The sequence below is a fragment of the Equus quagga genome, unplaced genomic scaffold, assembly GCF_021613505.1.
Source record: "Equus quagga isolate Etosha38 unplaced genomic scaffold, UCLA_HA_Equagga_1.0 153_RagTag, whole genome shotgun sequence".
Classification (NCBI taxonomy): domain Eukaryota; kingdom Metazoa; phylum Chordata; class Mammalia; order Perissodactyla; family Equidae; genus Equus; species Equus quagga.
Genome location: NW_025796915.1, coordinates 723,001 through 734,629, shown reverse-complemented (window position 1 = coordinate 734,629; position 11,629 = coordinate 723,001). Strand labels below are relative to the sequence as shown.

Sequence of the window (11,629 nt, the reverse complement as noted above, 5' to 3'; positions counted from 1 at the left end):
GGGTGCCCAGTCCCCGGGAGTGGTGGGGAGGGCATCATGCAGGAAGTCAGATTAGGTTCTCCCAAAGTCTCTTGGGAGACTAGTTCTAAAGCCTGGGGAATTCCCAGTGATGCCACTCACTCCTTTTTCTGTCTCATGCATGAACCCTCTCCCTGTCCATTGTGAGGCTACCAGAGGCAGGCCCCCCTTTCCTCTCCTGGAACAGCCTCCCCGTTTCCTTGGCTCATCTCAGGTCATCTGTCCCCAGAAGCCTCATGACTGCTCTGCACATTGGGACATTTCCTGCACTGTTGTTAACCTTCTGGGCTGTTTGGTCCCTTTCACCAGTTCAAGAGCTCCTTGAGTAAAGCAAGGGACTGAGGCTTACTCATCTTGCTCTCGTAGCGGGCGGGTCACAAAGGTTTATGCATGAGCAAGTGAAGTAATTAACAGTCCCAGAGAAAGATGGTTTTACAGGGGACAGTAACACCCTTCAACAGTTTCTCTCAAGCTGTGCCCAGTGGAGGAGAACCACATGTCCCCCACTCCACCCACTACAGTCTGGCCCTGAGTCCAGGTGGGCTGCTGGCCTATTGTGCTGGTAGAGTGCCGGGGCTCCCACAGGTGAGTGTTGGGGAGGCCCAGTTCCCACTGGCTCTCCCTGCACAGCCTTTGGTGTGGATGGAGCCTACCGTGTCTGGAGCAGGGCTTTGGCAGCTCTTGGCCAGCAGTAGGAGTTATGTTTCTGGGGCCTGGATCCAAAATGAGAAAGGCCTCAGAACATCAAGAACAGAAGAGGAGCTTGGCCACCTTGGTGCCCAGGGTCAGCCTGCATGGGCCCTGGAACCCCTGCCTGGCGGGGTGCGCCGTGTGTGAGAGGGAGGGACACAGGCAGCAGTGGCTTCCCCGGGCCCCAGCTGAGTCCGGGTGACAGCGAGAATCACTTGCCTCCACAAGCCTCTGAGCCTGTCTCCCCAGACTCCGTACCACAGCCTCTCCACCTCCAGCAGACCCATCGCCTACTTCCTGCCCCAGACTGAGTTTGGGGCATCCCCAGAATGTTCTAGGCGTTCCCACCTCCTCCCTGTGCTCACACACTTGCCCTGCCCTGATGCTCTTCACTGTTTCCTTGTGTCCTGTCTGCTGCTTCCCCCAGGAAGCCTTGTCCCCCATCCCAGCTCTCCTGAGCCCCTCCTCCTCACCCCGCCCATCCTCCCAGACCCTTGTTGCCCTCTCCCATTTGCCTGCCTGTGAATGTGTCTCCTTGGCAGTCTGTCAGTTCCCAGGGACCAGGGCAAGGCTCCTCACCAGCCCCACAAACCTTGGGACAGACCCAGCCGGGGCCTCAGTGACAACACTAGAAGTAGGTGAGCTCTGCTCTCCAGACTTGTCACTCCTTTTCCTCCTCTGAATTGAGCACTGGACATGGGGACAGGAAGAAGAAAAAAGGACCCTCACACCGAGGAGAAAAATGCACTCCTTTATTCTCTGTGGGAGTGACTGCCGGGGAATGGCCAGCACCTGTCCTGGAGGAGTAGGTCTGTCTCGGGGCCCCAGCAGGGCCAGGGCAGTGATGAGGGGCACTGGTGGCCCCATGAGCAGGGAAGGTCCAGGTTGGGGCTGCTGCCCCTTCCTCAGAGCTTCTCCAGGTAGGAACCGGGGACAAAGCCACGCTGCCCATTCCGTTCCACTGTCCACCAGCCATCCTCCCCTTCCAGGATGACCTCCAGGATGTCCCCTGCAGAGATGTCCAGCTCATCGGAATTCTGGGCAACAGAATGAGAGCACATCAGGCTGAGGGGCCTGCTGGGAGGGCTCTGACGGGGCATTACCCCACCCCAGGCAGTAAATGTGAGCTTGTCTCCCAGGTGGGCCATCAGCTGAGATATGCCCAGCCTCCTCGGGCTTCAGAACAAGGCCACTCTGGGCCGGGCCAGCCCTTAGAGACATAGAGGATGTGGGGGTGCCCTGTGGGACTCAGCCTTCTGTTCTCCCCAGTTTGTCATTGTAGACCTCCCACAACTTGGGACTTCTTCCCTGTTTCACCTCCCTGCTGCTCCCTTCTCCCTCCCTGCTCCAGACACACAGCGACCTTAGCAAGTCAATGGTCAGGTGTGCTCACCATGCCCGAAGCCCAAGGGTGCGCGCTCACTCCAGGCTCACTGCGCACAGCCTGCCCCTCTCCTGGGAGCTCCCCTGTACTTCCCCAGCCCTGTTACCACCATCATACAAGCACACCATCATTCTGCCCTGTCTTTCCTGCCAGGGACCAGCTCTGGGAGTCAGTGCAGCTCAGGGCACAGCCTGCCTAGCCCCAAGGGGATGTTTGGGCTCAGTCCAGGTGGATCTGGGGTCTGGCTCTGCATCCCTCACTTCAAAGCAGGGAGCAGACTGGACTCTGGGGATCTTAGCACAGCTGCCCTGTGGCTCCTTGACCAACCCTCTCTCCGTGGACCTCAGAAAATCAACCCCAGCACAGCTGTGGGACCCATTCTGGCTATGCCTTGTTCTTGGCACCCATGGCCATGGAGAACAAGGCCCAAACCTGAGGGTCCTGCAGGTAGCTCCAGGTGCTGTCAGCCTGCCTGCACCTGGGCACATGCACACACACACGCACACACATACACACGCCTGTGTCTGCCTAGAGACCACGTGGGTGCAGGTGAACAGACTGGGCAGACACAGGCCCTGGTACCCATTCATCAACATTTGCTCTGAGATATGCACTGAGCCCCTCCCAAATGCTGGGTGCTATTCTAAGGACACATACCCTAGCACACTCGCAGTGCACTTGCCTACGTGTGAACACACACTTGGGCATATCTGTGCCCTCCTGCGAGGGAGAGGAGGGCGAGGGCCTCACCTGGGCCGTGTAGTCATAGAGTGCCCTGTAGTCCTGGGTTGGCAGGGTAGGGGGTCCTGGCGCCTCCTGTACCGCGATGGTGGCATAGACACCCTCATTCCGATTAGGGGTCGGGGTCAGGGTCTCTGTGGAGGCCGAGAGCAAGGTGAGGCCTGGAGCCTGCCCCTTTCAAAGGACAGTGGTCCCTGGAGGGCCCATTTGTGCCATATAGGTGTCCTCTCCTTACCCCCACATTACCCCCAGTTACCTGCAGACGCTGACACTGATGCAGTCTTGGGACTTCCATGCAGCAGCCCGGAGAACCTGGGGACAGGGAGGAAAGCAAGTAGGTCCTGGAGGGAGGGGGGTGAGGCAGGGAGCCCTCACAGCTCCAGGGCTGGGCTGCCTCTAGCCTCCAGGTGAGGATGTGATTTAGGGGGTGCCCCTCAGGCGTGAGGGCTCCCCAGAGGGTAGGCCCAGTGGGCTTTCCTTCCCCAGCAGTGCCTCTCAGTCCCTTGCACTTTGGACCTCTTCTCAGCACCTGTTTCCTGCAGGGCCTGGCACCCACCAGGCTCCTGCTCCAGCCTCCTCCTAACAGCCTTCCCCGCCGGGCAGGAGAATGAGCTGTCCTTAGAGCTTGGCCCCCTTAGACCCTTACCTGCCCGGGCCCAGCCAGCTCTCCTCCCCACGGTCCCACAGGGACCCGGCCAGTCTCGCCACTCCAGGACCATGCAAAGTGGGGTCCCCCATGTACATGTGAGTTGCAGGAGGCAGTGCTGGGCTAATCCACCCCGTCCCCTACACCTGGCTCAGGCCTGGACTTAGCCAGAGTCATGAAGATTCGTTGAATAGAGAAAAGAATGGAACAAGCAAGAGGCAGCCACTGGGGGACTAGTGGAGAGCAGATGGGGTCACCCCATGAAGCAGCCAGTGCTAAGGGCTAAATAAGTAGAGGCTGCTGTGACAAGCCTGCCTCAGGAAAGTCTTCCTGCTGGGCTCAAGCTGTCTTGAAAGACTCAGCTTTAACAGGCAGAGCTGGGGTGCAAGGCATTGCTGGTGAATGGGAGGGGGGGTGCAAAGGTGCAGGTGGAATAGTTTGGGGAGTGGAGTGGACCAGCTTGGGGTGTGTGGGAGACAAGACTGGAATAGGTACTGGGCCAGACCCAAGGGGCCGTGACAAGGGGCTGGGCTGTGACTTGGGCCTGTGAGAGGCTGCCCTGCAGTGCCAGGTGAGACACGAGGGGCCTCTCCCACGGGCAAGACAATCTAGCCCTCTTCGCCATGCCAAACACACACACTCACAGAGTTTGTGGAGCTGAGGGCCCAGGAGGACACACAAGCCCAGGATGGGAGCACATGGACATGTAAGTGTGGACCTGGACACATGAGGAGGCCTAACCCTAACACAGGCCATGCAGACATAGCACCTATGACATGCTCCCGCCCCATGGACAGCAGGGGGCAGGGTCAAAGCCCCAGGGCTATGGCTGGCAGGAGCAGAGCTTCCTGAGGCCGCTGTGCGCCCTGCCCCACTGCCCTGTTTCCCCAGATTTGTCTACACTTGCAGTTCCAATTCCTCCCTCCACTCACTTCCCAGCCACTGCCCCCTGCCCCTCCCCAACCCTGCCTGGCTTCTGGCTGCCCCGACACAGTGTCCCCTGCCCATCCCCTCCAGCAGCCAGGCCTCCTCCACCCAGTGGGATCTCTCTCCTTTACTTTTTTCCTCGTGGGGCACCCCTTTCCTTTCTTGATACTACTCTTCCGTCTAGTTGTTGAAATGACCACCTGTGCTGAGATCCAGGTCCTCCCCAGATTTTGTTAAGACTGAGTGTGAATGCCTTCCTCTGGGGTCATCGCTTGCTCAAGGTTCTCAGAGGGGCATCCTGTGCTCTCTGCTCTGAGGGCTGGTGGTTCTCACGAGCCTGTCTCCCAGGAGACATGCTGCAGGGTGGCTCCAGGGGCTCCTGAGGCCTTGGAAATGAGCTGTCCTCGGAGAGCTGGGAGCTCTGTCAACCCCACCCTCAGCCACCTTCCAAAGGCAGGCCCTTCCCTGCACTAGGTCAGATGGAGAGAGGAGGTCACAGAGACCTCACGATGTGAGCGGGCCACAGGTACCATGTGAAACCCACGGATGCTCCTAGATGCCCACAGATGGGGCACCTGACCCCCTCAGGGACCTGGCTGCTGGAGGGCTCCCTGAGCAGGCTACGGTGTTCCCACTGGGCTGTCACCATTGTCACCCAAGGCCTGAACCAGGAGGGTCCTTAGGTTCTGAGTCTGACCCCAACACTCAGGGGTTCTGGACCTAGAGAAGGTGCATGACTTGTGCAGGTGACACACTGAGACATGCCACTACGGCTCTGGCACTGCCGCAGCCAGACCAGTGAAGGGGCCCTGGAAAGGCCTGGAGAATTCTCCAAGAGTACTGGCTGCAGGGCCTGCTCCTATGCCCTGATCCCATGCCAGTGGTTGAGTGTCGCTACTGCAACCTGAAGGTCCAGGGCACTAACCCAGACTAGCAGCAGGGCCCAAGGGACAAGCCAGCCTGGGGCCTCCCCGGAGCTCTGAACACAGTGAAAGTGGGTGTGCTTATTTGTTTAATGCCTGGGTGCCCTTGCGCTGAGCGTGTCATGAGGCTAGATTGAGCCTGTCTTGTCCCAGAAGAGTACCCAGCACCTAAACACGGTACCAGGCACACAGTAGGTACTCAGTAAATGTGTGTGCAAGAGTCAGTTGCAGGAGGAGAGGCTGGCCCAGCTTCCTGGCACTCCCTACCTGGCCCCAGCCTCTGCATCCATCGGGTGCCTCACCTCTTTATCATACCGCAAGACGGCTGGACGCCAGGGCTGCTGGATGCCGGCGCCACCTCCCGGTCGTAGTAGTTCTGGTAGGGCACCGGAGCTGCAGGCAGCAGGCCCATGAGGCCAGGGTTGGTGAGGGCAGAGCAGGGAGGACCTGTGCCACCTGACACCCCAACCTGCCCCCATCCAGAGACTCAGACTGGGGCCCACCCTAGTACTTGGGGAGGGGGCCTCTCTTGCTTCCATGACAGACCCCACTGTGGGTACCACCAAGACCAAATAGTCCAGACTCATGATTTGGTGGCACCAAAGAGGCTGGGGGTGGGGCTCTGAGGAGGCTCCCCACTTGTACTCCCCATCATCTCCCCCTTCTGAGTGTATAGCGTTCTTAATCTCTGCTCATCGTTGGCCTCGGAGGAGGCCGCAGACCAGGGACCCAGCCAAGGGACTGCACTGTCGACCCTTTCCCCGGGGTCTGATCAATGGTCCTCTGCCCAGAAGCGAGCTGTGAGCCCCCACAGCCCTGTCCTGGCGGTTGAGGCTCAGAGAACCCAGGGCCAGGCCTTCCAGGGACAGGCAGGCCTGGACCCAGAGGCTGAGTTGCCTGCGGGCCGGGCCTCACCCGGGGGCTCCGTGCCCGTGCTTTTGGCCTGGATGAAGCTGTCAATGTCAGTGTCCACACTGCAGCCTTCCAGTGTCACTCGCACCTCCTCGTAGAGCTGGGGACAGGAGAGAGCAGAGGTTGAGGGGCCGAGCCTCCATGCCCCCTCGCCAAAGCCCTGCCCCTCTGTGGGTCTGAACTCCAGCTAGGGGCCCCCACTCCACCGGCCTCCTCCCAGCCTCGTGTGCACAGCTCAGCGCCTGTATTCAGGGGCCTTGAGATGTAGCTGCCCCAGGCCTGCCTGAGGGGTCCGAGCCCTGGCTGACAGCCTCTCTTGTTTCCTGAACACCTACTGGACACAAGGTCCATGCAAGGGACTTACCACACTCCTGTTCTCTGAGGTAGACACTATTTCCTAATTTTATAGATGAGGAAACTCAGAGAAGGAAAGGGACTTGCCCAAGGTCACAGAGCGAGGACTTGATGCAGCGAGGCTTTGGATCCAGTAGGAGAGGATCCAGAGCCCACATTCCTTCCTCTGCCACAAGGAGGCCACCAGGTGGCCTTGAGTCATTTGGGGGAAAAGAAACCCCAAAACCCCACAGCCCATGGGCAGAAGGGGTCAGGCAGTGGGCATTGCGGAGTCAGGGCTGCCTCAAGAAAGCGTTCATGGCTCTAGGGCTGCATTAACAGAGGTCGGGGCCCCTGGCGGGGAGATGGCAGCCCCTGTCTGCTGGGGAGGACCCACAGCCCACCCGGCATGTAGAGTTCAGTAAGGGGAACCAGGACACCCCCGAGATATCTGCTGGGCAGAGCAGGAACTGCACCTCAGCCCCTGGGAGCGCCAGACCTGGAGCGGGACAGCCCAGGGTCCTCCAGCCTCTCGGCAAACCTCTGAGGGGCTGTGTCCACCTACCTTCCCAACCCCAGCAGAGGGAGCAGGTGCTCTGTGCTCTGAGAGCAGAGGCAAGGACCTCGGAGCAGGATGAGCCAAGAGGGCAAAGCCAGGGTCACCACAAACGCACAGGCTTCCAGCCAGAGGGGCCATGGCTCAGAGGGGTGAGCTCCCTGTCCTTGGGGCCCTGGGACCAAGGCCAAGTGCTGAGGTCGGAGACCCCTGGAGCCAGGGCTTGGACCACAGAGGACCAGGTGTTTGCTGATGGACTCAGACCTGGCATGCTGCTGCCTGGAGGCCACCCTCTCCTCACACACTCCCTCCCCCCACCCTCAGTCCCACCTCGTCATCCTTGACGCACTGCATGGAGAGCTGGTTGCAGTGTACCCACAGGGCGTTGCGGAGGATGGTCAGCCGGTCAAACTCCTGCAGCTGGAAGGCCTGGGGGTGGTGGGAGGGAGGTGAGAAATGAGGAGGGCCAGCCCAGGTGGGCCTCACTCACAGTTCAGCTGTGGCTGACCAGCCAAACCCCTCTGCAGACAGCCAAGTCTAAGGGAGAGACCCTTCCTGGGGGTCCCCGCCCCCACCTCTGGCCCACCCCTGAGGTTCTGGGAAGGGAGGTTGAGCTGCCTGTGGGGTTCCTGCCCCCACTCTCCCTCCAGGCTCCACTACACACTGGAGAAGGCCCTGGGGGTGACAGGAGAGGAGCGCTGGACCTGGAGTCCTGACGCCTGTCTCCCAGGCCATCCATCAGTAGGGCCCGGCAAAGCCATGGGCTTTGTCAGAGTCTCAGTTTTGGCTTCAGCAAAATGGGTAAAGGATGCCTGTCTGCACAAAGGGACCCAGGGCACCAAGCCGGGAGGGAACAGCCAGGGCAAGGCCCCAGCACAGGGCCTGGGGAGTGAGCAGACGCATGAAGGGAGGAAGGGGTGCTGCCTTTCCCCACCACTGCCTCGCTGCCCCCAGGGAGCGGCTGCAGCAGGGACGGTCACCTTTCCCACTTTGCGGCTGGGGACCCAGAGGCCCAGCTGGGGCTCACGCACCTGGCAGGTGGTCCGGTGCTCCTGCTCCCACTCGCCTCGCACCTTCTCCAGCTGCTCCACGCTCTGCCTGTACACCCGCTCTGGAAGGCCAGGGGCATAGACAGCTTCCCACAGCCCCACCCCCGGGCTCCTGTGCTGCCCCCACCCAGGGTGCCCTCCTCCTCCCTAGAGATACCTACCCTGGCTGCTGGTGCCTCATCTAAACACTAGTCAGGGCCACCCACTCTGGGACTGCTCTTTTTGAGGGAACTCTCAGCTCCCCACCATGCTCTGAGCTGGCCGGGGCTGGAGGAGAGCCTCGTACACCCGGGGCCAGAGTCCAGGCATCTCGCCATCCCCAGGTCCCCCCATCTCACTTTCTAGAGGGGAAACTGAGGCTCAGGGTGGCACTGAAGGATGGGTGGAGAGAGCGTCGGGAGCTGTTGGGCTGGCAACCCAGCAGGCTTGGGCCATGACCTCCATCCCCAGATCTCTGGGGCTCATCTGTCCCCCAGCCAAGGGGGCAGCTGGGTCCTGGGAAAGGCAGAGTCGAAGAGAGAGCCTTCCCAGGGGAAGGGAGCGAGGGTGAGTGCTCTGTCCTAGGAGGTGTGCCAGCAGGGACAAGGGGTATTGGGGGGTTCTGGCATCAGGCAAAGGATAGAGGAGACAGAGGCCCAGGGACAGCAGTGTATGTGCATGTGTGTGTCAATGTATGTATGAATGATACATATGTATATATGAGTGGGTCTGTCTCCCGTGATTGTGGCTGTGAAAGTCCTGGGCTCTGGAGCCAGATGGCCTGGATTTGAATGCAGTCACCACCACTTATTAGCTGTGTGACCTTCGGCAAATTACTTAACCTCTCTGTGCCTCAGTTTCCTCATCTCTTAAAAAAGGTGATAATAATAGCAGGCATCTCATAGGATTGTTCTGCAGATTAGTTAAGACATGAAAAGCTCCAAGAACAGTCTTGGCAAATGAGAGAAAATGAATGTTTTTACTTAACTTGCATAAGTATGGAAGTGAGAGTGATGAGCATGTGACTCCATGTCATCGGGTGTGAGTATGTGTGCCCCCAGGAGTGTGTGGTGGTGGAAGGACTTTCCAGGCCCCACCTGCAGTCTGAGGAAGCGGGCTGGCGCCGTACCTGCCTCTGTGGCTGAGTCCTTGCACTGCTTGGCTTTGTTCTGGCTCTGAGGAGACAGAGGGAAGGAGCACTGAGCGCTGGCACGACCGGCCCCGTCCTCGGGCTCCTAGCCTCCCTGGGCAGTTCGGAGGGGACTCTGTCACAGTCTCCCTAGCCACCCAGGGCCTCACTCAGGAGCCAGCTGTGGGCGCATTCCATCATTCCCTCCAGCCTCACCCCACAGAGGACCACAGGCTGGTTCCAGTGAAAAAAGAATAAAAACAGAAACTCACAGCCCATGCAGATAACCTGAAAGATAGATGTTGAGACAGAGGGACAGATGGAGACCAGGGCCAGGCCCTAACGCCCCACATGGCCCCTGCTGGACCCACTGGCTGGGACTTGGGCTCTCGTCCCTGACTTGCTGCCCCCAACCCACCCTCAGGCCCCGACCCTCTCTAGGCCTCAGGTTTCTCGTCTGTGCAGTGGGCGAAATGTGTTCTTGGGCCTGGTGGCTCTGAGACCCCTGGCCCAGAGGCGAGAGCAGTCAAGAGCTTGGGCTCTGGACGACCTGGGTTTGGATCCTTTCTCTGAGACCTGACTCTGAGACCTTGGACAAGTCACTCACCATCTCTGGGCCTCAGTTTCCTCTCTGTGATATGGGCCTACTGGTCCCTTCTCCCAGGGTTGTGTGAGGGTTAGCGTCTGCTCTCATTGCCCTGTGAGCTCTGGGCCTGGGCCGCAGGACCCTACTCTGAGGAATGGGTCCTTGGGTGCAGTCTGGAGACGGCAAAGGGGATAGGCTGACCCTGTCTGTCTTTGCCCTGAGATTCTAGGAAACCCACTTCACAGACAGGGAGACTGAGCTTCAGAGAGGGGTGACGAGCCAGCATGTCCCAGATGCAGATCTTGCCTTGGGGTGCCTGAAGCACCCCTTCCCTGTCTCCCCGCCCTGCCCCAGCCCTGGGTGACAGCACATGGCCTCAGTGGCCCTACACACCTTCTCCACCTGCTTCTGCTGGCCATTGGCACTAATGCGCTCGAAGGCCTGCTCGGCGTCATCCGCGTCCCGGCACTTCTGCTCGTATGTCTTCTTGGACTGGGGGTGTGGAGACATGTGACTTAGGTGCCCCAGAGTGAGGCTCCCTGAGCCCAGCCTCCCTTCTCCCTGTTAGGGGGCTGTGGGTGGAGTGGGGACCTCCCCACCTGGGATAGGGATCTGGGGTCCAGCATGGAGATGGAGAATGGAGTCTGGTTCCCAGGCCCCTTCCCACTGGGGACAGTACAGCCCTGCCATGGCCTTGGCCTCTTCAGAGGTGTGGTCACATCAAACCAGTAGCAGTTCGCTGAAAATGCCATGTACCCTCATGATGCCAGCCTTTGCACGTGCTGTCCCCTCTTGTGGAACCCTCTGTCTCCTTCTCCCTCAGTGTCCTAGGGGACACAGCTCAGAGGTCCCTTCTTCGTCCACCCCTGGAGTCCTCAACGGACAGTGTGACCATCATATGGACCACTGTCTGGGACTGACCACCTGCCCATCAGTCAGGAGCCCCCAAACAGCAGGGTCTGGGCCAATCCGTGTGGGGCCTTGGCATCCAGTGCAGCCCCGAGCACCCACCAGGCTGCCGTGGGTGTTGCTGGGTGGAGGTCTGAGGCGAGCCCTGTCCCAGGGGCCCAGTCCAGGGCTGCTGGGGCCCACATGCTGAGCCCTGCCACCCCCCAGGCCCAAGACCTTGCACTCACTTCCATGGCCTTCTTGTAGAGTGACAGCTTGCTCTTCTGGACACGGTCCATGACGGCCTCGTACTGCAGGGGACACGAGGCTCTGAGCTGGGGGCCGTGGCCTCAGGATGCTCCCCTAGGCCAAGAGGACGGGGAGTCCCTGGGATGAGGCACAGCATGCCCTCCTGGCTCTGAAGGGGGCAGTGACAAGACGCCCCCCTCTCCCACAGCCTACTTTTTCACAGTCACCACTAGGAGCAGAAAGCTAGAGAAGCCTGGGGCATGGATCTGCCCATCATGTCCTCTCTGGGCAGACCCAGCCAGGACTTGGTCTCTAGCCAAGGAATACCCAACCCAGATGCATGTGTGCTCATGCACACACGCACACACACAAAATTCCATGACACACACACAGAAGTACACACTAACAGGCCCCCACACTCCCACTGCTCACATTTGCACATACAGGCTTTCATGTGCACACTAACAGAGCACCCACAGACACTACTCACGAGTGCACACAAGCACACTCTCCCTGGTCCCCCTTGCACAGCTACAGGCCTGTTTGCACAGGTGAACACACACACACCAAACTTAGTCATGGCCACATGCGGGCACACGGGGCCACTGCACCCACCGTG

General features: G+C 59.8%; 1 protein-coding gene across 3 annotated transcripts in view; it reads right to left on the bottom strand.

The window, feature by feature from the left end:
• Positions 1-1,445: 1,445 nt before the first annotated feature.
• The window catches only part of LOC124233045 (proline-serine-threonine phosphatase-interacting protein 1-like), a 41,196-nt gene continuing 31,012 nt past the window's right edge, over positions 1,446-11,629 (bottom strand). For all 3 annotated transcript variants that reach the window (XM_046650064.1, XM_046650066.1, XM_046650065.1), the window contains 10 exons: positions 11,010-11,072; positions 10,267-10,365; positions 9,288-9,333; positions 8,162-8,241; positions 7,461-7,559; positions 6,245-6,341; positions 5,632-5,722; positions 3,090-3,145; positions 2,843-2,967; positions 1,446-1,745 (listed from right to left, as the gene is read on the bottom strand). In XM_046650064.1, the coding sequence (XP_046506020.1) occupies positions 1,614-1,745; positions 2,843-2,967; positions 3,090-3,145; positions 5,632-5,722; positions 6,245-6,341; positions 7,461-7,559; positions 8,162-8,241; positions 9,288-9,333; positions 10,267-10,365; positions 11,010-11,072 (888 nt within the window). In that variant the 3' untranslated portion in view covers positions 1,446-1,613. The remainder of the gene's footprint in view (positions 1,746-2,842; positions 2,968-3,089; positions 3,146-5,631; positions 5,723-6,244; positions 6,342-7,460; positions 7,560-8,161; positions 8,242-9,287; positions 9,334-10,266; positions 10,366-11,009; positions 11,073-11,629) is intronic.